At 38.8% G+C, this 26,819-nt stretch overlaps 1 protein-coding gene across 2 annotated transcripts in view; it reads right to left on the bottom strand.

Moving 5' to 3' along the window:
- The window catches only part of atrnl1b (attractin-like 1b), a 123,116-nt gene that overhangs the window by 46,674 nt on the left and 49,623 nt on the right, over window positions 1-26,819 (bottom strand). For both annotated transcript variants that reach the window (XM_053511333.1, XM_053511334.1), the window contains exons 20-25: window positions 26,065-26,158; window positions 22,495-22,547; window positions 19,894-19,988; window positions 17,502-17,580; window positions 15,784-15,941; window positions 7,520-7,581 (exon numbers count right to left, since the gene is read on the bottom strand). In XM_053511333.1, coding sequence (XP_053367308.1) covers window positions 7,520-7,581; window positions 15,784-15,941; window positions 17,502-17,580; window positions 19,894-19,988; window positions 22,495-22,547; window positions 26,065-26,158 — 541 coding nt within the window. The remainder of the gene's footprint in view (window positions 1-7,519; window positions 7,582-15,783; window positions 15,942-17,501; window positions 17,581-19,893; window positions 19,989-22,494; window positions 22,548-26,064; window positions 26,159-26,819) is intronic.

Below are 26,819 nucleotides of genomic sequence, written 5' to 3' on the forward strand. Positions count from 1 at the left end.
AAATCCCTCTTTAGATCTGTCTCTTTTCATCCTCTGCTTTTTAGACAGCAAACAGGAATTAATCCCCTTTACTGTTCCACCTGAAATCAAAATTAATAAAAGAAAAACAGCAATTAAAAGGTTCCCTCCCTTCTTACTGCTCAAGATCTGCGTGAAACAGGGAACATCACCATGTAACGAGTGGGGAGAGCTTACACCAGCTTGGAAATAATGTAGCAGAAGATGACAGCAAGATGACTGCTATCCTGTAGGAAAAAGGGAAACCTGACCACCTTTGGGGAAACAGTATAGAAACAAGGTCAAGTACTAAGAAACAGCCAGTGATTAGTAGCTCTGATCACAATGACACCACAAACATGTCTCATATACAGTAAGTGTCTATAAGTATCTTACAGAAGTAAAAATTACTATGCACTGATGACACTATGACAAGATCTGAAAAAGACAGCACTAAGTACAAATGTAACCAGGGTCAAATTTATTTCAAAGACACATTACAGCATGATCTGATCACACAGAAGGAATTCAGAGGTGGTCTGGGACACACACGGACACATCACAGTTGCAGTATTAATGTGGGCATGTTGTGATGTCTCCTAGACAGATAGATACCTCTGATGCTAAGCTAATAGATAAAGACCATATTATAACAGCAGAGATGAAATCTCACTTTCAAAAGTGAAAGACCGACGTAATGAATGTGTGTAACAGGCTTTCTCGAGTCGTAATGATGAGGTCACTTAAGACAAGTTCATAACACCAGGGGTATGCCGCTGTATGTCTTAGCTCAACATGTGAAACCCATGCATGAACAGGGATTAACATCATAATTTTTTTTTTCTGATGGATTCCATGGAATTTGCTTTTGATTTAAATGAGTTTTCTTGATCGTTGTTGAAATTCCCCATGCAGTGTCACACATTTTCACTTCTGCAACCTCACTTAACCTACACATAAACCCCTTCTCTCAAATAAGCATCAACAAAAAGTATTTGTTCAGCAGTTTCTGCTCCCAGCCAAAGTAGAACATTTTTAATTCCCAACATAGTCATAAACCTTTAGTAATAGAGGCCCATTATATCCTTGCTTTAAATTAGAATGCTTTATGAGAATAAGCTAAAAAAATTGTTTCCCACCTCAGAGACAGCATTAATTTAAAAGAAATAAAATATAAAGACTACTCTCAGAGGTAGATTCATGTTCTCTCTTTCACATAGCTACAAAACATCACTGCTCATTGATGGCCATGGAGGTACTGTATGCAGAGGAGGATAAGAGACAGGACTAGGAGCAGAGCACTTCAGCCCTCAAAACCTCCATCACCTTTCAGCTTGTGTCATGGAAGCAGAACTGCACAGAAAACAGCAGCTACAAAGGCAGAGGAGTTTTGAGATGTAACCTTACACTGCATACGTGTATGTTAGGGGGGAAAAAAGATGAAAACCTAGAAATGCCAGAAGCAGTGCTATAAAGCTCTGCAGGGCATCGCTGCAAAAAAAGTTTATGCAAGAAAAGAGAAACAAGAAAAAGAAAAAGGCTGCAGCACTTTTAGCAAAGTGCTCTTAAACTCAAAAGCCTCAACAACACGAGCTGGGTGACAAACACAGCAAATGGATTCTAGAAACTGAACTAATGCATTAACTAATAGAAACGACAAAGTGACTGTTAAAAAGCCATTCCGACGGGAAAATGGAGTTCGCTCGCCGTCCTGTTAAACGCTGGCTAATGTCAGGTTATGAAATGTTGGAGTCGTAATTAAAACAGCACATTTTCATTAGAGGCGCTCGTTTAATGCTCAAGTGCTGTCTTTTGCTAAGCGGTTAATTGTAATAACTAAAAATAAATAATTACATTTTAAATATTTAATAGTACTTTCAAAACAATGTACATGGTCATTTGTCACTCTGTTAAAGGCGCCTTATAAAGTAATACTCTCGTCTGGTTTTATCTGTAGTGTTGGTGAATAGACATGAAGGAAAGAGGAACACACGCATCAATAGGTTAAAGCAAGCAGCAAAAGCAGGTTGTGTTCACATCACAAGCCACAATGTTCAATTCAGATATTTTTGGCCAGATCGTAGTTCCATGTCATGATTGTTCACATTCAGAATTATACAAGGGTAAGTAAAAATGATCTGCACCATAGGTATATTAAAACTTCTGTCAGCTGCACTGTCTTATCAGTGCTTGCAGTTCAGGGCTCCGGTCTCCCCAGTCACTGATGTAACTGTATTGCTAGCAAAAATGAATGCCCCACTTGTGATTTGCATGAAGAGCAGCATGCAGTGATTTTTTTTTTTTTTGTCTGCAGGTAAATCTGGTACAGAAAAAAAATGAAAAACAGAAGTGTTGGCTTATCTCCAAACTAAATTTTGGACTGATCCTCTAAGTAAGTTGAAAGTTTCATAAGGAGAATCATTACTGGTGATTAGATGCACATGGATTCATCACTACGAGCCTGAGAGTCAACAGCAGAAGATGGAACAGAAACATACTCAAATTGCCAAGCAAGAAAAAGGTCAAAGGTCAACCATCAGCTGGAAAATTGATGCTTACAGTTTTCTGGGATTCTCAAGGGCCTGTACTAGAACATTATCAGGAAAAAAGGTTCAACAATCAACAGTGCTGTTTACAGTGAGATGCTTATTAAAGAGCTGAAGCCTAAACTTTGGATTAAACACATAGGTGTGCTATCCAAGGGCGGTGATCTTGCATGACGCACGTGTTAAAGCATGACCCCTATAGTCCTGATCTTTCTCTATCAAAAGCAGCCCTACGAGAACAAAGATTCACTTCTGAGTAAGACAGTGGTGCATCGCATCTCTTTTTTTTGACAAGGGTATATAAAGACTTGTTAAAAGATGGACAAAGTGTATTGAAAATCAAATAGAATATGTTGAAAATTATGCATTTGTCTTTTCTTAAATTTAAATAAATAACCTCTACAGCCAGTGTAGATAATTTTTGACTCACCCTCGTATAATTACAAGTAACTTTGTATTTAACTTGAGGATGGTCAGCTGTTAGTCGGCTATATTTAAAATATTTACTAAATCACAGATTTCACTTTCCTCCACTGACTACTTTCCGCACTGACCTCCCTGCGCTGCCTGTGCTTACTGATGGCGCTCTTTACATGTGCAGAGGTCACATGAATTCCCATCTGCCCATCCTAATTCAAGTTACATCACATCGTACCAGACATGTATTCGACTTAGGACCACCTGCAGAAGTGACTTGGAGCTGATCAATAAAATGTCACAGACAGCACTAAAACATTTTTTAGTCACTTCAGGCTGGTAATGTGAACAGCCATAATAACCCAACAGGCCTATTAACACTGATATTTCGTATTCCTCTCACACACACCCACACACACCCACACAGACACCCACAGCCACCCACAGCCACCCACAGCCACCCACAGCCACCCACAGCCCCACACAGCCCCACACTCACAGCCACCCACACAGCCACCCACACAGCCACCCACACAGCCACCCACACAGCCACCCACACAGCCACCCCCACAGCCACCCCCACAGCCACCCCCACAGCCACCCCCACAGCCACACCCACACACACCCACACACACCCACACACACCCACACACACCCACACACACCCACACACACCCACACACACCCACACACACCCACACACACACAGAGAAAAAACTGTGTCTAGCCAGTTCACCTACTGGCATGTTGTTTTGGGATGTGGGGAGAAACCAGAGAACCCTTGAGGGACCACACATGAGCAGAACACATGAAACTCTGCCCATAAGGTAACTTGAGCTCAGAATTGAAACACAGACCCTGGAGCTTTATGAAGGAAACACTACATACTGTACCACAGTACACTCCACTTCAAGAATATAGCATCTTTCATACACGCAATACCACTGAAATCAGACTTATTCATATGAATTTTTTCTTTATCTGACAAGTTACGAAACAATGTGAAATACAGCAGACGTAAATAGAAACAGGGAACGGACTGATCCAGTATTCATGTTAAAATCACATCATTTATAATCCGAGATTACAGACGAGGGTGGTAAATAAATAATCAACAAAATCATTGTGTGTGTGTGTGTGTGTGTGTGTGTGCGCGTGTGCGCGTGTGCGCGCGTGTCCATGTAGTGTGTTGATTCATTTTGAAATGCACACCTATAACTCACAGGTTTATATTAATGCACTTATTCTAATAAGTCACGATTTCTTAGTAGAGCAGTCGCATATTACTTTTTTAAAATACTATGTTAGTAAAAGCTAAATACATATGAATAAATAGTGACTTCTATGAAAGAAGACTTCAGTCAGGTTTATTGTCTGGTGGTAAAAACGTTCATTTAGCTTTTCTGCTATCTTCAGATGGATTTGTGGTTTCTCAGTGATGTACCAAGCTGTATTTTGGCATCTTACTACCGTCAGGAGAAACAGCTGCTACGACAAAAGTGTTAAAAATGTTTCACAACATAGGATTGTTGTTTCATAAATTTCCTAAAAAAATAATCCTTGGTGAATTGCTGTGGGCTTCACTTACATTAATTGAGCACAAGGTGAGCATTTACGTACAAATCTATGACTTCTGCTGCAAGCAATGCAACACCATTGAAGCAGTGTAAGCTGAGACTTGAGGATGACACAGTTAAACAAATCCAAACAGCTGGCCTAACTGATTTATATGGACCTCGTGTGCATGTGAGGTATTTTCCAAATCCCTCACCAATTTTTTCTTAAATTCCCAATCCCGACTTTAGTTCCCACCTGCAATTCATTGCCATTTATTGTTTGAAAAGCTCTTTTGCAGAGACATGACTACCATGACGTAAGTCACAACTGTGGACGGCAGAAGTACTATAAACCAACATCAAGCTCGTATGTACAGTATCTTGTAGACAAAAATAGAAAAAAAATTACATGATTACCAACCGGATCATTTGACGCTTTTTCATACAGATAAACGAGTAACCTAGCAACTGATAGCTTCTGTTCTGCTGGTTATTTTGAATAAGTCACAAAGTCCTCCATAACAGACTGCTGCTGTGGGGGACTTTGTGACTTATTCAAAATACCGGCAAGCGTGTGAAAATGGGTGAAGAATTCAATTCAGTTAAATTGTGTCCCTCTACACCAACGACTGCAACTCTACAGACCTCACGGTCAAGCTCCTGAAATTTGCAGATGACACTACAATCATCGGCCTCATCCAGGAAGGTGACGAGTCTATATACAGAAGTCAGGTCAAACAGCTGGCTGTCTGGTGCAGTCACAACAACCTGGAGCTGAACACCATGATTGTGGACTTCAGTAGGAACCCACCTGCATTTCCCCACTCACCATCATGAACAGCACTGCGAAAGCAGTGAGTCATTCCGGTTCCCGGGCACGTGTCACGAGTTCATGTCTCAGGACCTGAAGTAGGACATTCACATTGACTCAATTGTTAAAAAGTCCCACCAGAGGTTGTATTTCCTTCGCCAGCTGAAGAAATTCAACCTGCCACAGGAGCTTCCTTACACAGTTCTACTCAGCCGTCATTGAATCCGTCCTGTGCACTTCAATAACTGTCTGGTTTGGCTCAGCTACGAAAGCAGACATCAGAAGACTACAAAGGACGGTTCAGACTGCTGAAAGAATTATTGGCACTCCCCTGCGCACGCTGCAAGAACTGTATACATCCAGAGTGAGGAAAAGGGCTCGGAATATCACTTTGGACCCCTCACACCCAAGCCACCTTCTATTTGAACTTTTGTCGTCCGGTAGACGCTATAGAGCACCAAACACTTGGACAGTCAGGCACAAAAACTGTTTTTTCCCCAGGCAATCTACCTGATGAACAGTTAAACATCATTCTGTCAATACATATATGTGCAATATTGTGTACAGTACCACAGTGCAATATACTGTATAATACCACAGATTTCAGATAGTTTTGTAACTTATTTAAAAGTATCTCACACCCTACTCCATTTGATGTCAACCGTTTTTGTTTTTTTTTGTGTTGTGTCGTGCTGTTTTGTCTTGTCATTTGTTTCCGGAAGCTCTGTCACTAAAACAAATTCCTTGTACGTGCAAGCGTATTTAGCAATAAAACTCTTTCTGATTCTGAATTGCACTTTTAACAATTGTCAATGTTGAAAAGCTGTCAGTATAAAATGTGTAAGAAAATATATAAAAATCTAAATTGATTGGCCCTGATGAGCAAGCCGAGGGCGACGGTGGCAAGGAAAATCTTTCTGAGAAGGAAGTAGGAAGGAACCTTGAGAAAAACCAGCCTCAACAGGGAACCCATGCTTATTTGGGTGATATCAGATAGCAGGAACTGTTTTTCAGTCATACTGTGTGTTAGTGTGTAAAGTTCAATATAAGAGATCTGTTTAGTTAATATGGAGTCCAGCTTTGTTTTAAGAAGGTAATAAGGATATTTTTGATTTATCACCATAACGTGATTACCTCAAATGTGATTCATCCAGACTTTGATAGTGTTTGCCAGCATTACCCTTATTCATGCTTCTGATGCAAAGGACATGATACTATGGAATATGTTCTTTACCCTATAAGCCTTATGAAATTATGAGCAGGTAAAGTTAACTAATACTGACATTTCTATCTATCTATCCATCTATCTATTTATTTATCTATCTATCTGATCTATCTAACCAACCAACTAACTCACCAACCAACTAACTGTTCTGTTCTTGAGCTATTGCATTACGTAAAGTGTGTAACCCCGTGTTCCACACACCAACTGGGGCCCTTGCTTAATGGATTAGAGAGGGATTTGGGATTCAGCCTCATGTTACAAGCTAGTTACCTTAGTAGATTGTGTTAGCAATGAAACACACCACAGGGGGTTCAGAGGCAATTTGGAACGATTTTAAAGCAGTTACTAAGCAGACAAAGTGTGGTTTAAGTAATATTAGCAGAAGTGTTTTCTTGCTGAATGTGCTTTCTGGTAATGGTTTTGTATGTGGGTTCTGGCACTGATATCCGGTAAGTAATGTCTCGTTTGCTGGGTTGGACAGTGGCAGACATGTGTCGGACATCAGGTGCAAAAGATCAATGAACCTAAGGAAATGCTGTTATAGGAAAATAATCATCACAGCACAACATCATGTCAACACAACTAACTGCCTTGTTTTATTTCATGATTTAATTTTATTGGTATTTTCATTACAGTAAGCAGGCACACAAATGCAGATCCACCCGAAGAACCCATCAACCAAAGTCTCTGTACACATTAGACACACTTTAAATATAAGATTAGAGAATGTGACATGCTAGTGTGCTGCAGACATCAGTCACAAGTCTCGGGCAACTGCTTTAGCACCTACTTGCTATTTTAAAAGGGACAGGTCACAGAGCATAACAAGCCGCTGAGGAAATTAGTTAAGGCAGGCTGCTGATTCATTTCTGATTGATTTAACAAATTAACATAGCTAAGACTTGTCCTGCCCTCATCACTGCTGAACTAAAAGACTCATAAAGTAAAAGGAGAAAAGAGGACTTACCTGAAAAAAGTCACAAAGAACTGAACCAGGTCCATGATGCTGTTGTGCTGCGAGAAGGCGATCTGTAACAAGACAACAAGAAAGGATCAGTTTAGACGCATGCTTAAGTGTGAAAACTTTTGGTCTCAGACATTAAAAAAAAAAAACGATCCTTGAAGAGAACATTGAGAACTGAGACAAGAGTCTTCCATCCCTGAGCTAGGGACTTCTTATACTTTCACCATTAGCAGCAATTAAAAGACAGCCAACTGTACAACCCTTAGGTAGATTAAGTAAATGTTTGAATTCTCACTCCTGTGGGCTTGTGGTCTACTGTATCACTGTTATACCAGGATCAGCTAAAGGACAAGTGACACTCCAAGATAAAAGCTTCTAATTCCACCTGCTTTAATGGACAGCAATGTGTCAGATCATACCTGGAAGGTAGCTTTAAAAATGACTGATGGCCTGGATTAGATTTCCATTGACTACTGAAATGGGCGAGAAAGCCCAAACCCCTTTAGCTAACACAAGATTACAGCTGACAGTAATTGCCCTGTTTGTGCAAAGTTCTTCGATTTACCCTGTGCAAGCTTTGGGGTTTTGGGGTGAGGTTCCTCACCAGTTTAAATGACACAGATGAGATGTTTTACAGCACACACCATCACTATTTCAATTACTACCAGTAATTCAGCGTCACCACTCTGACAAGAATGAGCACTGGCACAGCATCCCATGAGGCTGGGTGCTAAATTGCCTGGGTAAATACCAGGCCAAAAAAAACAACCAAAAAAAAAAATACGAATGAATTCACGTTCCAAATGCAAGTCACCCTGAGCAAGTGGATGAATAATGTAAAAACAGCACGATGGCCAGGCTTTTAAAAGAGCTCATTCACTTCATTAGGAGCTTGGCCCAGTCACACATCCGGTGGGAATGTTGAGGAAAGTTAACACTCCATTAGGGCCGAACCATCTCTAGAGCAAACAGACTTCAGAAAAGAGTGGCCAAATTGGAAAAGGGCAGCTATGCACAGCAGCCGGCTGCCTGCACCTTTGGGACAGTTGTTTGGCTGATGTGACGGGGTAGCAAAAGCAGGTCACGCTTGTGTGATTATTCTTCTGATGCAAGAAAGGTCAGAGAGAAATGGCTCTGGGAGAAATAGCCAAGGCAGTGCTATAATACTAACACTGAGGTACATCCTATCTGAAGGAGATAACACAGATCCCACTGCACATTGTGTTCAATGCCCACTGTGTTTAGGACACATATGCTATTTCGGCACCTGAAGGGTTAAAGTGTCATGGCAGCGCAAGGAATCAACAATCGGAATAAATGTTGATGTATAACTATTCAACATTTCTACCTTTTAAAGTTTAAAAATTCTAGAAATTAATTTTATTCTGTTACTTAATAAATTTTTTATTGATGATATTAAAAATTATGAAAAATTAAACAAAATTATTGTGACAAGAAACTCGACCTCGCTTTTTAAGTAATAATCTGCACCACACAAGTAAACTTCATTTGTCCGAGTGGTTTCGCAACAACAGAAAGATGTGTGTTGAGCAGCACGACTCAAAGTACAAAGCAAGGTCATAAAAGCTGAAAAGGAATTAGTCAAGAACTGGACCACACTTCTCACACACTGTAAGGAGGACACAATGCTGACTACAGCAATTTAAGATTCTGAATTATTTTATTTTATGTATTTTTTTATTGTACACGTTAGGCAATTCTGGTGCTAAGGAAATTCTGCAATTAGTTGTCCAAAAGCTTATGGACTGATGGAATCATGACTACCCCTATAGTATACCGTGGGGTCCATAACCTGGATGCCCCTTCCAGAAAGTTTAATCTCGGCCATAGGTTAACCTTGTAACCCTTGTTAGTTAAGGCAGGGTGCTGATTCATTTCTGATTGATTTAACAAATTTAACAAGCTAAGACTTGTCCTTTAGGTCGATATCAACCCATAAATGGTTATAAAAAAGAAAAAAAGGAGGGGCTAAATAAAAACATGTCCTCTATATTCTTTAAAATCAAGGCTAACAGCTTAGCATTAAAGCTAGATCATTTATCGCCTCGTCACTAAGGGTCACCCTCTCGCTTTGTGCTTTTATCAATAGTGGACTAACGTGCTGCCTGATCACCTGTACAGTGTCAACCTACGGTACCCAAGACAACACAAACCACTCTGCAGGCAAAAAAAGAGAAGATTCTATTTTATGTAGAGAAATCATTCCATGGTAAATAAACTCAGCATGTTACTGAATACATGCACACATCTAGTCACCTGCATACTGACAAGCTTTTTGACACACACACACACACACACACACACACACACACATCTACAGTAACTGTCAGGTTTCTCATCAGTTTCACAGCTGGAATCGTATTATTCACTGTTAAAACAGTCATAAGCATTAAGTGGTCGTGGGAATGACAAAACATTCAGAGGGAATAATTGAGAGAAAAGGAGGGGGGGCAATTACCATACAGGCTGACCTCATCTCAGTAGAATGAGAGATGCTCTGAGCAGTAACTTGTGGCTACTGTGTCCTGTAAAGTGATCAGTAATCAGTAATCAGATTGGGTTTCCCCAATCATGTTACTCTACATCTTCACATTCCATTCCACATTTTTCCAAGTTACAGGTTCTCACATTTAGACTCCTGCACTTGTATCTGCAATCTAAATTCCCCTGTCAGCTACTGAAATGCCAAAACTTTACAGAGGCTAGTTAAGTAAGAAATTCCAGTTTGAGAAAAATCTTACTAATAGCGCAAGAATTTTGTCAGAGGAAATAAAAATAAAGAAAATATTTCGCAAATGAATTAGCCATATTGAATGAACAGTAGCTTATAAAGATATGAAATCATGAATGATCAATAGTTGTTGAGAGATCTCAAGCTATGTTGATGGACAGAAAATGTCACTAAATAAAACATCTTTCGCGCAGCAATAATAAGAAAAATATTATCTTCATGTAGCACACAGTAAATGAAAAAGTGGCATTTTAAAATCCTGCTCGATTACACACCAATATAATCCCTACTCATGAGCTTGGTGCACGAGGATTACTCAAAATCTTTACTGCAATGATTAAGTTATATAAATACTATGCATATGTGAATTACATAATGCTATAATCTTTCTTAATCTAGTAAACTGAACATTAACACTGCTTAATACTTAAGACTCGACATGTATCTTTAATTGATACGCTTGTTATGCAATGCTGACAAAATGCAGTTTTTTCCCTCATTTAGTCACTTTCTTCCCTGTCTGAGATAAGTGCTATTCAACCCCTTCTGTATGTTAGAGTGCACAGCTTCCTGTGATTGATACAGGACAGAAAAGTATGCCACTTCTCCCTCCCTGACACCACAGACCAATTTTGTTAGCATGGGCCACCAGCCACAGTTGTATTTGGCATCATTGGGATTTAAACTCAAAGGTGAATATTCTTATAATGCGCCGCTCAGGAGCTTAAAACGCATTATTTAAGGAAAATATTGGAATCTACACAAGTACAGGTTTCTAGAGTTTACCATCCTATTGGTCATAAAACTATACTGCCTGTCCAAAAAAGTGACAAATAAAACAAATAAGGAGATTTAAAATAGCTGGAACTGAGTCAGGAAGCCTTCGTTACATTATCTAAAGGAAAAATTGTGCTGAATTTTGTGATCAGAAAAAATGTCCTAAATAAAGATTACTTAAACACTTGAAGTTGTGTGGTAAAAAAAAAAAAAAAAATCAACAGTAGAAACCATAGCTATGCCTAGTAGTGCAAGTAAGAGCATTTGCGCACACACGCGCGCACGCGCGCACACACGCGCGCACACACAATGTGATAAGAACTCACAGGGATGAAACTAAACAGCTATGTGGCTATAAGAAAACCACTTGTTAAAGAGACTAATCAGAAACAAAGGTTTGATTTTGCAAGGTAACATAAAGATTGGACTTTGTAGCAATGAGAAAAAATGTCATGTAGTCCAATGAGTTCAGATTAACTCTATTACAGAGCGATGGGTGTATCATGGTAAGAAGAGTCTATGAAGCGATGCACCAATTATGCATAGTGGCCACTGTACAAGCGTACTGTACATCTGTTTTTTTTCAGTTGGTCAGCAACGTTATGAGGTAATAAAATAATATCAGCAGATGACCTGAATGTACTGAATAACCAGGGTATCGCATGTATGCCGTTTTTCTTCCCTTATAGCATAGGCATATTCCAGGACTCAAATTGTGAAAGAGTTCTTCTGGGAACTACCCACATCATGTGGCATAATCAACGCTAAAGGTGACTAAATGAAATCTTAGAGAGTGCGACTTTTTTTTTTGCAAGGTATTGTATTTGCTTTTACATCAGATATTAACACAAGAGCCCTGTGTGAAACATTAAAAAGATTATTCCAATTTTTTTTTATAAAAGCCATTTAAAAACTCATTTATAATTATAACTTAAAATCATAAAATTCCTCTTTTCTTTGACTCTATAAGGAAAAAAAAAATAAGATAGATGTTAAGTTCAGAAATCAAATAATTGAAAACTAAGGAGCATTTGATATTTTCCAGAACACAAAAACTAAATATCTCCGCTACAACACTGAGGTACAGGATCTACTCTAGGTTGGAGCCTGTATGTTAAACATGCCTGACTGAAGCTTCCTCGCTTGAGGGAAACTCCAGTGTTACGGCCAGTGTGCCAGATCAGATCTATATCTGTTCCACATGGCCAAGCTTTGACTGCAGTCCTGAGGAGCTTGAACTTCTGTATCTCTCTACTGTTACCTAGAGCTGATGCCAACCATCCTGAGGCTCCACACTCAGGCCTACATGGGCATTAAACTGAAGAGTGGTCATTCCCCTTAGGGTCCAGCATTGTGCACAACATGGTGTTCCACTCTAGCTTCCATGCACACACATTAGTCTACAGTGCTTTCAATTCTTCACAGCACAAAAAGAACCTTCATGACTGGTTTCTATAATACTGCTCGGAATTATATATTGGGCTTGGTTAATAAGGAAAGAAGGAAAAAAAAAGAGACAATTCCTACACATAAGCTGGAAATAAGAGCAATATACTGTACAGAAATCCTTAAGCCTGAAGTGCACTTCAGGGGTGAGCGTTTAGAGGTGTGCGATGGGAAAATGCCCTGTAATTGACTCCCCTAGCATTCCCACTGGATCTGGGCCGGAAAGTTAACACTCGAATAGAGCTGAACTATCTCTAAAGTTTTTTGGGGAAAAAAAGGAATTTAGAAAATTAGAAAAGGGCAGCTATACACAGCAGCCGGCTGCCTGCACCTTTGGGACAGTTGTTTGGCTGATGTGACAGGGTAGCAGAAGCAGGTCACGCTTGTGTGATTATGCTTCTGATGCAAGAAAGGTCAGAGAGAAATGCCTCTGGGAGAAATGGCCAGGGCAGTGCTGTAATACAAACACTGAGGTACATCCTATCTGAAGGAGATAACACGGATCCCACTGCACATTGTGTTCAATGCCCACTGTGCTCAGGAAACATGCGCCATTCTGGCACCTAAAGGGTTAGTTGTCATGGCAGCGCAAGGAGTTTAAAAAGCAGTTAAAAATACTAAAAATACAACCAGTGTCATAAAGGCTGAAAAGTCTAAAAGTGTTGAAGTTGAAAAGAAAAGAACTGTACTCATGGCCAGACTGCCCACACACTGTCAGGAGGAGACAATGCTGACTACAGCACAGAAAATCCTGAATGTTTTTTGTACACGTCAGGTACTGTAACTCTGGAGAGAAATTGTGCGACTAGTGGTCATTAGTGCTCCCGAGAGCTTTTTGACATCATGATTTTCACTGTATGCTGTAACACTGCTTGCAAAGATGCAGAACGAGACACAAGTCATCTTTGCGAGCAACTGACTGATGATGCAGAGCTGATAAAGACGTAAAAGTTGTTCTTTGTGCTATATATTCTTGTAATTATAGATTTAATTAGTAAGCAAATAAAATGTAAAGAACCTGAATCTCCAACCCTTTCATATGCATTGGAACAGAAGTTTTTTTTGTTTGTTTTTTGGTGCCTTTACACTCATCAGCCCCTCTTTCCTGGGAATATTGATGTAGACAACAACATACAACAACACACCTTTTGTAAGCAAAATTGATGGGAATGGGTACATATACCCTTATAGTAAATAAAACATTATTTGGTTGCATATGATTTTGTTTGCAAATAACTGCATCAAGCAAATGATCCACTGACATCAGCCAACTGTCGGCATCCTCATTTGGGACATGCATATTGCCTGCTCAATTGCCTTAAGATTTAGTGACTGACTTGGTCGAGTCTAAAATCTTTGACCATAGACCGATTGTATTGCTGCATGGTAACGTTCCTCCATTGTACTTTTGTATCACAAGCTTTAAATAATGATCACAACTATCTTCAGGCAAACACCTCGATCAAATGGATCAAATAAGCAGATCTGTGGATATGTTATTGCAAACATGAATACACACAATCAAGAGAGACAGGCTGTGTCGAACTTTGTACAAGTCACTTGTACTTAATGTTAAAATAAGAGTATGATCAATACAAAAAAAATTGAGGCTAATCAGTAGGGCTGCTTGCTTTGATAAAAAAAAAAGAAAAAATCATATTGCGATTATTTTTGACACATTGCGATTATGATTTAAATGATTAAATGTACCGTTTTTTTATTCAAACGTATTTATCTTGGCTAACAGAATAAAGTATCACAAATCTCATTAAGAGGATGTTTGCCAATATTTATTTATCTTAATATATATTTAAATTGCAAGTAATTGCATGGATCAATATTGCAATTTTAAATGCGATTAATTGTGCAGCACTAATTAACAGATTGCATTTCCTGTTAAGCATGTCAGTATTTTATATGTATTTGGATAAATAGCTTTCTTAACTAATCATCTGTAAATATGTTTTAACAACCACCTTTAAATGAAAACACTGACTAAAGAAATCACAGTAAACCGACAGAAAATGTTTTTGTAGATGTTTTTGCATCATTAAAACAGATTAGAGAGCTTGGTCTAAGAGAGATATAATACTACAATGCCTTCACTTCTCCCCTGACGAGGAGTTTAATGTCATTGACTTTTGCTATTAGATTTCTCTTCACAGCTCACACAATATCTGTCATCAACTGCTGTTGTTTTCATTGACCCACCTGGTCTGATTTCAGACCAGGTTATAAGTCCTCCCCATGGTTTCTTTCTGTTTTAGGACATTCCCAACATTGGCTTTAGCCTTGCCCAATGCTTGTGCAATATCTCTGATCAATTTTTTTGTCTTTCCTCATGTTTAAAAATGGCTAGCTTGGCTCCACAGACAACTCTTTTTTCTTAGGGTTGAAACCCAGAGTAGACATTCAGAGATTTTAAGCATTGAAAATCAAGCCATCAATTAAACAGGCCACGTCTAGGCAAAATGAAACCCGTCAGTCACATGTTCCAGGATTTAATGATTATTTATACGTTGCAGGTACAAAAAAAGCTACATATTTGTTAAAAAACATGTAGATCAGAATTTTAGCTTGATTCTATTATCTTGAAGTCATCACTAGCTCTCAACCCTAAAGGTCTTCGGTATGCAGCAAGAGCAAGGACCTGTTGCCGTTCCAATACTTTTGAAGTCACTCAAAACACAAAAGATTTGCTTTTAGCAAGCCTTCTGCTTGTGATGAAAACAACATCCATGCTCTATATGTACATTGCTGTAAAACAAACAACTGACATAATTCACACAAGAAAAGAATAATGTACATCATTCTGAATTCAAACTTAATGTTTCTTAGCAAGATCATCTGTCTTTAGGCATCACTCTCTCAGAGACCGTCATTACGCAGCAGTCATCTAGGCATCTGGCAACGTGATGCATTCCCACATGAGAGCCGTTTCAATTTTATGCATCATAAGACTAAGGAATGAATATTGTGGGAAACCGCAGCAAAACTGTCCCAGCGCACATCTCAATAATTGATTCCGACGTTATATAGCCATGGATCTTTTTAAGCGTGTTTCATTTTGTCTAAGTGCAGTTTAGACTTGATGATCAATATGATTTCCGATTTACAGAAGAGCTGGCCTTCCTCTCTGTCTGACATGCGACATGCGTAAGCTACGTCAGCAAAGCAGTAATGGGAATCTTCACACAGGAAAGGATCGTGTCCATCTTCAGGCACTCATTAAAAGCAAACATGAAACAAAAACATAATACATTTCGGAGGCTATATCCACATGAACCTGTACCTGGATTTTAATAGGCCAGGAGAAGTTGCTGACGTAGACATAGAAGGTGATGTTGGGATTGCTGCGAAAGCTGAATTTTTCACAGGAGAAGCTGTCCCTGTGCTCTTTAATGTTGGTCTTGGACACTATGGGGACTTCTTCTCCAGAGATAGTACCTGCTGTTAGGTGAAGAAGTAAAGGGTGACACATAAATACATTGGAAAAATTAATATTCTAAACAAATGTCAATTGCACAATCCTTAATGTCAGCATAGCTATTTACGCAGTCCTGTTATTAATCTAACACCATCCTCATGTACACATAAAAAGAAAATAAAAAAAAAACACACAGATAACAACATCCAACAACCATGTGAACCTAGTGTATGCTGTCATGCTAATAAACAGGTAACAATAAGTAACAGAATTCTAAATGTATTTCAAGATGATTAAAGTCAAAGCAAAACTTTGTGAAAATCAAACAAAGAAAAAATGGGCAAACTCCATTATAGAGCCATTTTTCAGTATGGCTTTGACGATTTGTGATCATTCACATAGAAGAGCACTGATGTAAGGTAAGGAGGTCTGGGACGCAATTAGCATTCCAGTTCATCACGAAGGTGTCCGGTCGGGGATCTGTGTATGCAGCTCAGAGTACTTTCACACCAACTTTGACAAACCCTGACTATATGACCCCCACTTTGTGTACAGAGACATTCTTATGCTGGAACAGGTCTTCAGTTCCAGGAAGGTGAAAGTGCAATGCTGCAGCCTACAAGGACATCCTAATGAATTATGTGTTTCCAAAGATTGCAGAAGGCCCTCATATGGGTGTAACGAGCAGGCGTCCACAACTTTTGGCCATATAATACCTCAAAATGACCACCGAAAGCATCCTCCCACAATACGAATAACATAAAAAATAAAAAAAAAAAACTCATGCCCTTTCTGACTTTCTACCCATTTCTATCAAACAGAACAGAAATGATTTTGCACAGGATAAAGGTAATGAGTCAGAATAACTAGAGACTGATTTGCAGTGACTCTTCTTTCTAAGGGACAAATGGAGCTACACTAGGCAAAATACCTCCAGAAATATCATGAAAGTGCGATTGTTTCCTTCTTTAATTTTTCACTATCTTTAATACACAAAAAACAAAACATTCTGACCTTTAAAAAACATTTTCTAATCAAAGTAACATACACATAAATGTAAAGGTTTGTTCCATCCTATAAGACTTTCGACAGGTTTCCCTCTTTTCTCGCTCCATCCACACTTTAAAGCATCACACATCACATTTCTAAACCATCAATATGAAACAAAGCCCTCAAAATGACAACGCGGGAGCTGCTCTGTGGGAACCGTTATCTTAATTGAAATCGTTCCGTGCTCCTGAAGACGTCTCCGTCCCAGAATTCTGAGCTGTGGGCCAGACTATTGTCAAAAGCCCTGCCCAGGGGAGAGTATCTTTAAACATGGTGCAAATGCTCGAAAAATTAATGGCTAAGCTAGTAAAGTTCAAGGGGGAGAAGGACAAATGTGTTTAACAGAATGGAAAATGTCAAAGTCACAACAAACAGTGTCTGGTGACTTTTTGAGTTGATGGAAAACACAAAAGAAATAATACAACATACAAACTGACTTGGCAGAGACAATTTGCCTTACAAAAGACAGAATGAAAATATTAAATAAATAGAAAAAGTGAAATCTAAAACGTATTCAAAAGTAGCTTAATTACCTGTTGATCCAACAGACCAAGTGATGTTGAGGTTGAAGTTGTTGGATGCATTGATGGACATGTCCAAATTTTTATTGGTCTTTGAAGGAAAAGAATAAAAGAAAAAAAAACAACAACAACTCATTATGTCCCTTATCACAGCAAAGCTTACAACAATTTATACATAATTTTTCTGTGCAAAGGTCTGGGGTAAAAACTTTATTGTGCTTTAATCATTTAGAGTTAAACATGTAAATAAATCAAACTGCGTTTTGACAATGATAATTTGTCTGTGCCATTGCCTAAATGACATGAATATGTTTTATGTGCTTTTTAATCTTGCTAAGCCTTCTACAGTATCTTATGAAAAGACTGGGCTTGGTACAGTCAGCCTGCCATAAATAACCGATCTCCTGATAGACGATGTCATAATTTGATCAAGTTACTGAATATCTACATGCCACAACAAAATGCACAAGTCTAATCAATTCAGTTTGTAATCAGATACCGTCTGTCAAAGCATCTATGACGCTTCTGTGCCACAGTCCTCAGAATGAGAACCGTTAAAAGCTTTTCTCTCCCTTTTTATTTTTAAATATGATAAACGTACTTGCGTTTGAAATAGGTGCATAGAGAAGGGAAACATATTTCAGTTCGAAAAGTGCTAATTTACACAACTGTACTATGTAAATGTCAGCATGTGAAGGTTTTCCCAGACCACTACACACATTTCCTTGGATGTGTTAATGGTCAGACATGGAAAAGCTGTAGAAAAATACTTTCCCTGCTACCATGCCAAAGATGATAATTCACCAATAACAGAGTTTCATTCCTCTTATTACCGCAGAGATTTGCCAATGTTTAAAAGTCTTACTTTATGAATTATAAGAACTCGTTGTGCTCTTTATCCGCACTTACAGTCAGGAAATGCATTAAAAGGTTAGTGGATTAAAAAAAAAAAATTACAGTTTGAATGACAGCCGTCACTCCAGAGCCATGCTATTAAAGAAAATGTATACAAAGGTAGAAACTGGTCAAAAGGTTTTAAACAATTTTATATGAAATAAACTATGCCTTATATTTTTTATATAACTATATAGTCTAAAGTGTAAATCAGTATACAGCACAATAGATTTAAGGTTGACTGTCCACAATACGCTCAGTCCCTGTTATCACATGTAATCCAGTTAATCCAGACCAATCAATATGATTGGATACGAGGCATTCCATGAGTGCTGATATAAAGTATAGCAGTGCTGGAATATTTGACTATACAGTATGTATGGTGTTCTAATCAGAGGCAATGTGTCCATTTAACCTGAGGGGGCAACTCAAATTTTTCAATGCTCAATTCAATGCTATTCTCAAACGTGGTGATTAAATTAGGCTATTACAATTACTTTTTTTTTAACATAAATTTTTGCAAGGCAACTGTGATTTTCTGTAAGTTTATATTCTTATTTAAAGTCTGAATGGTGCACAAAGGCACGCTTTCTGTTAAGAATATTAGAATCATTCTAACTGGAGGGCTCGGTGTACGGTAGTATCGGCTAGTAGACCACTCACCAGCATGGCTGTAAGAGTCGAGCAGAGACGAGGTCGTGTTAACTGCAGTGTGCGGTAAGAATAACCAATCTCAGCTCATGACATGACAACTGTATGACTTTAATAAAACTGTAAATTATTAATAGCTTCAGAATTTCTCATTGCAAAGTGTCTTTATGATCAGTGATTAACATTAGCGTTAACGTTAGCTTGTTGTCCTTTGCCATCATGAAGTTGTTTTATTTTAGATGACAATATACCATGGAATTGCAGCCATTCAAAAACTGCATGAGTCTTCTAGTTGTAATAATTGTTATTTATTCTGCCAGTCAGTGAATGTGATGACATAGATGATAATCTGTTAATAATAATTGGTATCTGTAGAATTGTTATGAATACAATATCAAAGCAATAATAAACAAACATCCTCTCACAAACAACCATTTATTTATTTTCTTTGTCAAAAAGAAAAAAAAAAAAAAAACACAGCTTGTCATATAACTAAAAAAATATAAACCATGTACTCTGTTCTGAAGACTTTCATGTGACTGTTTTTCTTGTTTGTTTTTTTTTGTGAAGTATCCACTAAACGGCTTTCTATAGAAAAAGCTGTTACTATAGAAACAAACACACATTAGAATGTAAACCTACAGCTGACGTTATAGATGGAACTACCGTCCAAGCTCATCTTCTGAGCAATCAGAACTGGAGAATGCTGTAGCATTAGGAATATTAAAAATCTTCCTAAACGACAAACAAACAAAAAAAGGGTCTTTTTGGTGTGTATGGCCACGTACAAGAATGCAGACCATAGATTCTGACAAATGCAGTATTGTGTGCTGTGCAAGATGAGTGGAGTGTGACCCACCTGCTCTGGAGTGGCCATGAAGTTAATGGCAGTGTAATAGTGGTCATCCTCTTGAAGCAGACTGAAGGTGAACTGGTAGTCAATCAAAAGGTTATCTGGTCAAAACATCCAAAAGGCATTACAGTTAGAGCTTTTACATCGCAACCTTGTGCGTGCACGCACACACACACACACACACAAACACACAAACACACACACTTTGTCAACTATTAAAAGCTTTAAAAGCGTGACACATGTTGCTAGGATTAACATTTAAAAAATAATTCACCTCAGGGATGCAGTCACCATGGGTAAAATAGCTGGCATAAAAAGTACCACAAAGGGGCAGTTTAAAGTGCTAAGTGAGTCATCATCAGTCACCTGTACAGAGCTGTTAGGTGACTGACTGAGTGCATCACCATGTTTGTCCTGATTAAAGTGACTTTTTCCGGGATATTTAAGGTCTATGCCTTTTTTTGTTAAAAATGTCTACACCCTTATAAAACGCAGTAACATATTACAGATACCACATGTGCAGGTAGCAGATGTTCACAATGCTGCTGTCATAGGCAACGGCCGCTGTTTTATTGCGAGACGGAACACATCGTCTTTACAAGAACCTGTCAGGACTGCTGCTGTGACACGGTTAGTAATGAGTAATTACCTGTCCAATAAAGAGAAGGACACACAGACACGCCATTAACAGACTGTTCTGAGGGGAATAATCGAGGCGTGTGCCGTCGAGCACGCAACCAGGTCGCGGATAATTTGCAGAAAATAGATGTTGATTATTCATTATGCAAAAGAAGCCCTGGCATTATTCTAAAATTGTATTTAATACAAGAAACTACCACAAACTAGGAGCTATAATTTTCACACATACAATCCAGTGCGGACAAAGAGGCATGTTTTACTTCTAATCTAAAGTGTTATGAGATTAAAAATATTATTGTTTTAAAAAAATATATAAAAATGCACCATTTAGTTTGAAAATGCTTTTTAAAAAAATTGCTAATAAGTCAATTCAAGAAGCATTTAGATTTTTACTGGGCATTTTATGCGAGTTATTGCTACAGTATGATGCCAAAATCTGCGTCATTATAGCGCACAGTCCAAAACCATGAGCATTAACATGCCATTGGTTGCTTCTCGGAAGTATTGCACTAGATTTTGGTGAATGGCTTTGGGGATTTCGACATAAGAGCATTAGTAGTGATGTTGAGGTGCAGTCGGCACCGGAATTCATCCCAAAGGTGCTCTACAAGTTCTTCCACTCCAAAGCATGTCTTCGGGTAGTTCCCATTCAAAATAAATAAGCCTGAAGAAAAACCTCAAATGAATGGGATCATCAGGTGTCCTTGGTCATTTAGTGTATTCACGTGAACTGCATTTCCACCATCCAACACAGTGCCCCCTGAAGTCACCCTGAAGCATGAAGGGCTACAGCTTGGTTGTATAGATTTTTTTCTGCGGAGCCAGACAGAGTCACACTGTATCCTATCGACATTCAGGGAGTTTTCCCCAGTGGGGAACGTTAAGCAAACAATCCCATTAGTGATCTGGTTTCTTTATTGAAAAAGGACACTGGATCAAGTCATGGTGTTATCCGGGTAAGATATTACAGTTTTCTCTGACCGTTTAAATGGAAAAAATCAGAGAAAAATAAAAAGGAGAAGAGAGTGTGAAGTTCCTGACGCACTCCGACCAATCTTCAACACCCTTCCTAAGCCATAATTAACCGGTTTACTCACTTCTATCCAACGTCACTGTTTCACAACTCATTCACAAACACGGGGGAAACTGCAATAGAGTACACATGGACACATTAACACTCTTGTCTAATCAGAGAAACAGAAGCTGTCACTCAATGCCTATACACTCCATCTAAAAGATATACTTGGAGTGGTGCAGCAACAGAGTGATTGATAAACTGACGGGTTTGTTTAATGCGGATTGGCGGCGGCTTGGGGATAATGCTGGCAGCTTTTGCAGACTGAGTGAAATCTGATGTCCTAAATGCTCCTGACCACATTAAGGCTGGATGAGCTCCATGATGACGGCTGATAGAGATGCATGCGGGTACTGTTGCACCGCAACACTGCCACCTACTGCTGTATCACTGCACCTCTCACATACAGAGCATGCACAGCTTGTGAGTGTGTCTGTGAATGAATGCTTGCACACACACATGCGTGTGCACACACACCATCATGCATCCTGTCAGATGTACACTGAGTAAGAGTCAGCACCGCTACCTACGCTTCCTGTTTTATCAGAAGATGCAAGGAGACAGACTGGTCTAGACATTTTAGCTTATGGTACTAAACTGAAACTGTTAGGGTGTACAATGACTTAACTAGAAGAATGCTGCCTTGCTACAATGAAATTGAAGCCTGACAACATTGTCCTAGTTAAGTGATCATACAACAAATTGACTACATTTTATACAAAAGAAATAAAGGTGAGGTACGATCTAAATGAGCTGCTGTGACAAATTGAAACCACTTTTACACCAACTGCCGAGGTAACTGATCTGTATTGTACAATGCTGATCAGAGAGGCATGAAGTTGCAATGGAATGAAATATTGTTCAGTGTGATTACTCCTAAAGGCCATACTTACAGTAACAGGTTCCTCGCAAAGGGTTGCCAAGGTAACGATTCTCTGAATCACATCTGCAAAATAAGTTTAATAGAAATATTAAAATAGCAGGAAGATACTGAAATTATACTGAATGTGCTTATTGAAGCAAGGGTTTAGAAAGAACGTGTTATAACTATTTTCTATACTATAGGGTATGAATGATAGTCCAGGTAGATTGGCAGCCATTACATGATTAAAATTTAATAATTACTACAACAGAAGCAAATATGCTGGTAAACATGCAGATTAGACAAGAAGGGTCCATAGCAAATATAATTTGAAAATAATTCAAGAGGTTCAGTTAAACTTTTATATATATATTTTTTTTGTGACTTTCCATCTTGGAAGCTTCAATGATAATTCTGAATGCATCATTATACACCACCTGCAGCGTTTGCTCTTCTGTCACTACCCCATAAATGTGCTGTATTACGTGGAGTACAGTAGGCTTTCAAGAGGGTTATTTTCAAATCGTCTGTACACATATGAAATTTGCAAACAAGCATATTAGCCTGTGTATATATAATTTACAAAACTGACACAGCAAATCATTTAGATAATTTAGATCACTCCTGATAATGTGACCCAAGTTTACCACTAAAAGCACCTGATCTGCCAAAATTAATTATAAAAATATTTGCTTGTGATCTTCTTTAGTCCCAGTAATAATGACAACAGTCAGTCCAGACGTTCTATAGTGCTGGAAAGGTATTCGCCCCTGCCTGATTTTTATTTTTTGGTCACATTTTTAGATTCAGATCATCAAACAAATGTTAATATTACAAGTACACAAGTTTTGTAAATGTTGGTTTTATTCATTAAGAAAAATGTGCTGTCCAAACCTACCTGGCTCTATGTGAAAAAGTGATTGCTCAGAAACCTACAGTAATAACTGGTTGTACCACCCCTGGCAGCAACAACTGCACTATTAAACATAATTATCTGATTCATTTAAGTGTGACAAAATCTGCAAGAATAAACAAACAAACAAACAAATTAATTAATTAATCAGGCAAATACTTTTTCACAGCACTCTGTATATATGGATGGATGTCTGTATGAATCGAAGGAAGTTTGGATTTTACCTCAATATAAGCATTTTCATCAGAACATCAGCAACGTGGTTTACCTGCCAGATCCAAAACTCGACAGATGGCTAACTGACTGAGGTGTGTGACAACATCTTCAACACTCAGCTGTACTGTACATATGATAAATTATAAATTCATCATCGCACTAAAGTTACTTGCAAAACTTATTAAAACTACAGTGATGGTCTTTCCGAAAAGCTTCCCTTCCAAATTAACCTGTAACCATGCAACTTTTACACTAGTTATTTAATGATTTATAACGCATGCCAAAAAAGAAATAACAAATATCCATCAGCACCCCCGAGTGCATCCCCATCACAGGTCTGTGGTTTTGTTCTATTATTTTCTATGTTCTATTAAGACAGAAAATGAACAAAATCCCTCCATCCCTCTCTAAACAAATTAACACTAATTTTCCCACAGAGCTCTCGCTTGCTCTCAATCTAAGCAAATTACTTTTTTTTTTTTTGCCGCATCAAGCAACAAAGCAGAAGAAGAATTAAAGTCTGCAGCATCTGGATGATCAAAGTTCCACCCAGTGCAATCATTTTCTTCACTTTCGCTATACTTCAGTCCAGGTATCTGCTAGCACAGGGAGTCTAATTCACTTTGCTTTATTTGCCTGTGAATGCCATCTTAAGTGTGGTGTAATTTAGTGCTTAAATGTTTCGGCCAACCTCAATGGTAATTATTGTTATATTAAACTGTCGAATAATGTGAGAAAGTGGAGTCATTATCTTACGTTGGGTTCTCACTTCAAATATTTCAGTGTTTGCTTGTACTTAATTGTGTGGGACGTCAGGGTTAGGCTGGCAGAAATGAGAGCCGGATTTAAAAGCTAAAAATTACAGAATAATGTACCGTGGCTATAAGTAATAATAAGGTAATACATTCTCAGTAACGCAATAAGGCAACCATAATGTGTTAATTTACGATGTAATGATCCTGAGATTTTACAAGTTCCCCAACAATGTAATACTGATTACACGATTAATGATTAATCCTTAACCATCAACATTAATAGCACGACTAAAAGACTAATTAAAATCATCAATTCTGTAGCATGCTTATTTTTATAACAGAAATAAACGGTCATGGAGGGAACAATTCTTCCTTTTAAGGAAAGATACAGTAAGTAGTAAGGAATAGTACAAGAAGTGAGGAAGCAAGGGACGGAACAGAAGGAAGGAAGGATGGAAGATAAAGGCAGAATCAAAGAACAAAGAACAGAAGAGGACAGAGGACAAGGATGGAAGAAAGAGTCGAGCTGATGGAAGAGAAGCACAGAAGATAAAGAAGGATAGATCGAAGACATGGGAAGAGGTGATGAGAGAGTGGGCGGAAGTGAAAAAATAAAGCATGGAAGGAATCAAGAAAGAAGGACTAAGGGTCAAAGGAGAAGCAAGAAAGAGAAGAAGGACAGAAGAAAAAGGCAGAAGAGGAAAATAGAACAGACGCATCTAACATGGTTCAGACTTCCTCAGAGCAAATGTACAAATCATATTCAGGCGCTAATATTACTATTATTATTATATTTCCTGTAGAACTGTATTATGATTCCTCCTCCTGGGTGTTAAATGTGAGACTACAAGACACACATACAACAGTGCATTATGTCCACTGTACCAAGGTCTGAGGACAAACAGCACTGCTGGCGGTTTTAAAAACCTGAACACATCATTTCCCTCGGCTTTCATCTGTCTGACATTTCAGAAATGACTCTACGCTAGCATGTGTACACGTACACAAACACACACACACACAAAATCACAGACCTAGAGTCCTAGACTAAAGCAACAACAAAAAAATAATGCACTCTACTTGCAGTATCTTAATTTAATCTGCACTAAGTGCACACCCACACACTCGACACACGCCAACACTCCTCAAGGCATCGCTTTAATCTAATCCTTACTCAGGTCACACCTTTGCACAACACACATCAGACCGTAGAGCACGGGACTACATTAGAGGACGAACATGGACTTCAAACAAAAATCATTTTGCCTTTGAATTGTTTCCATTTCAGTAATTAAGGGGGACTCTTGAACCTGAGAGCTTTGAGAGCAATCGGCCGGGAGTGAGGTGAGGCGCTTCCGCAAATGGTAATGTCAAACAAGCAAACACACACACAACATTCACACACACAAAGAAACTACATCAACTTTTAATCAAGTGGGTTGAACTCCATCTTGTGGCTGCACTGGTGCGCATGCTTGATTACGAGACTCGAGGTTGAGGGCGCTGGGTAATGGACTCGGGCTGTTCTGCGTGATTGAGGAGGACAGAGGAAATGGGCTAGGAAAGCAGTAAGCACAATGACAAGCTTCCTTGCATCATGTGCACCTGTACACCTCACTGCAAGTTCCATTGGCTGCATTCAAATCTCTTAAGGTCGTACTCTGTGCTCAGTGACGTTTGGGACGAGGACGTGTGTGCGTGTGTTAGTGATACTCACAGGTTACATTGGTCTCCTTTAATCCCCTTGGTGGTGCAGAAACACTTCCCTGTCAGCACTTGGCAGACGTTGGCATGGCCGTTGCACTTACATGCTGTAGAATGAGTGAAGTATAAGAGAGACAGTGCACAAGGGGGGGGGGTTGAGAGAGAGAGAGGGGGGGTGTTTAGATGACGAGCACATAGCACCTCAACAATTAAACTAATTAGACCTGCCGAAAGCTGCCTTTTAGCAAGTGAAAGCTTAACAGCAGAAAGTGAGTCACCAATCTACTTCAACGACAAAAACTTTCTGTAGAAAATCCAATGCTGCGAGACATAATTATGCGTTATTGCCAATAAGTATAATTAGCGAAGAGGCAAATTGACAGTCAAAAACAGTGTCCATCAATCTCCCACTACTACAATAGTCTAGAAGAGCGTCAGCGGCAAAGCAGTCTGTTTTAGATGATCTGCAGCAGAAGTCACAAAGCCATCATGAGGATGTAGAACAGTGTTTCTCTGGGTGAAAAAAATGAGACGAGTCAAAAACTCTGTCTCTAAATCACATTTACAATTCTCTGTGCACTAACCTCTGCACCTCACACCCAAGATTTAGAAATGTGGAGAAGAAAATGTGGTCCCACGTCACCTAGTTGTTGTTTTATGGAACAGCAAATCAACCCCTATACTGTGTGTGTGTGTGTGTGTGTGTGTGTGTGTGTCTCCCCGAGTCTGAACTAGGGAACACGGTAGTTGTTTGTGAATACATGCTTT

The sequence above is a fragment of the Clarias gariepinus genome, chromosome 14, assembly GCF_024256425.1.
Source record: "Clarias gariepinus isolate MV-2021 ecotype Netherlands chromosome 14, CGAR_prim_01v2, whole genome shotgun sequence".
Classification (NCBI taxonomy): domain Eukaryota; kingdom Metazoa; phylum Chordata; class Actinopteri; order Siluriformes; family Clariidae; genus Clarias; species Clarias gariepinus.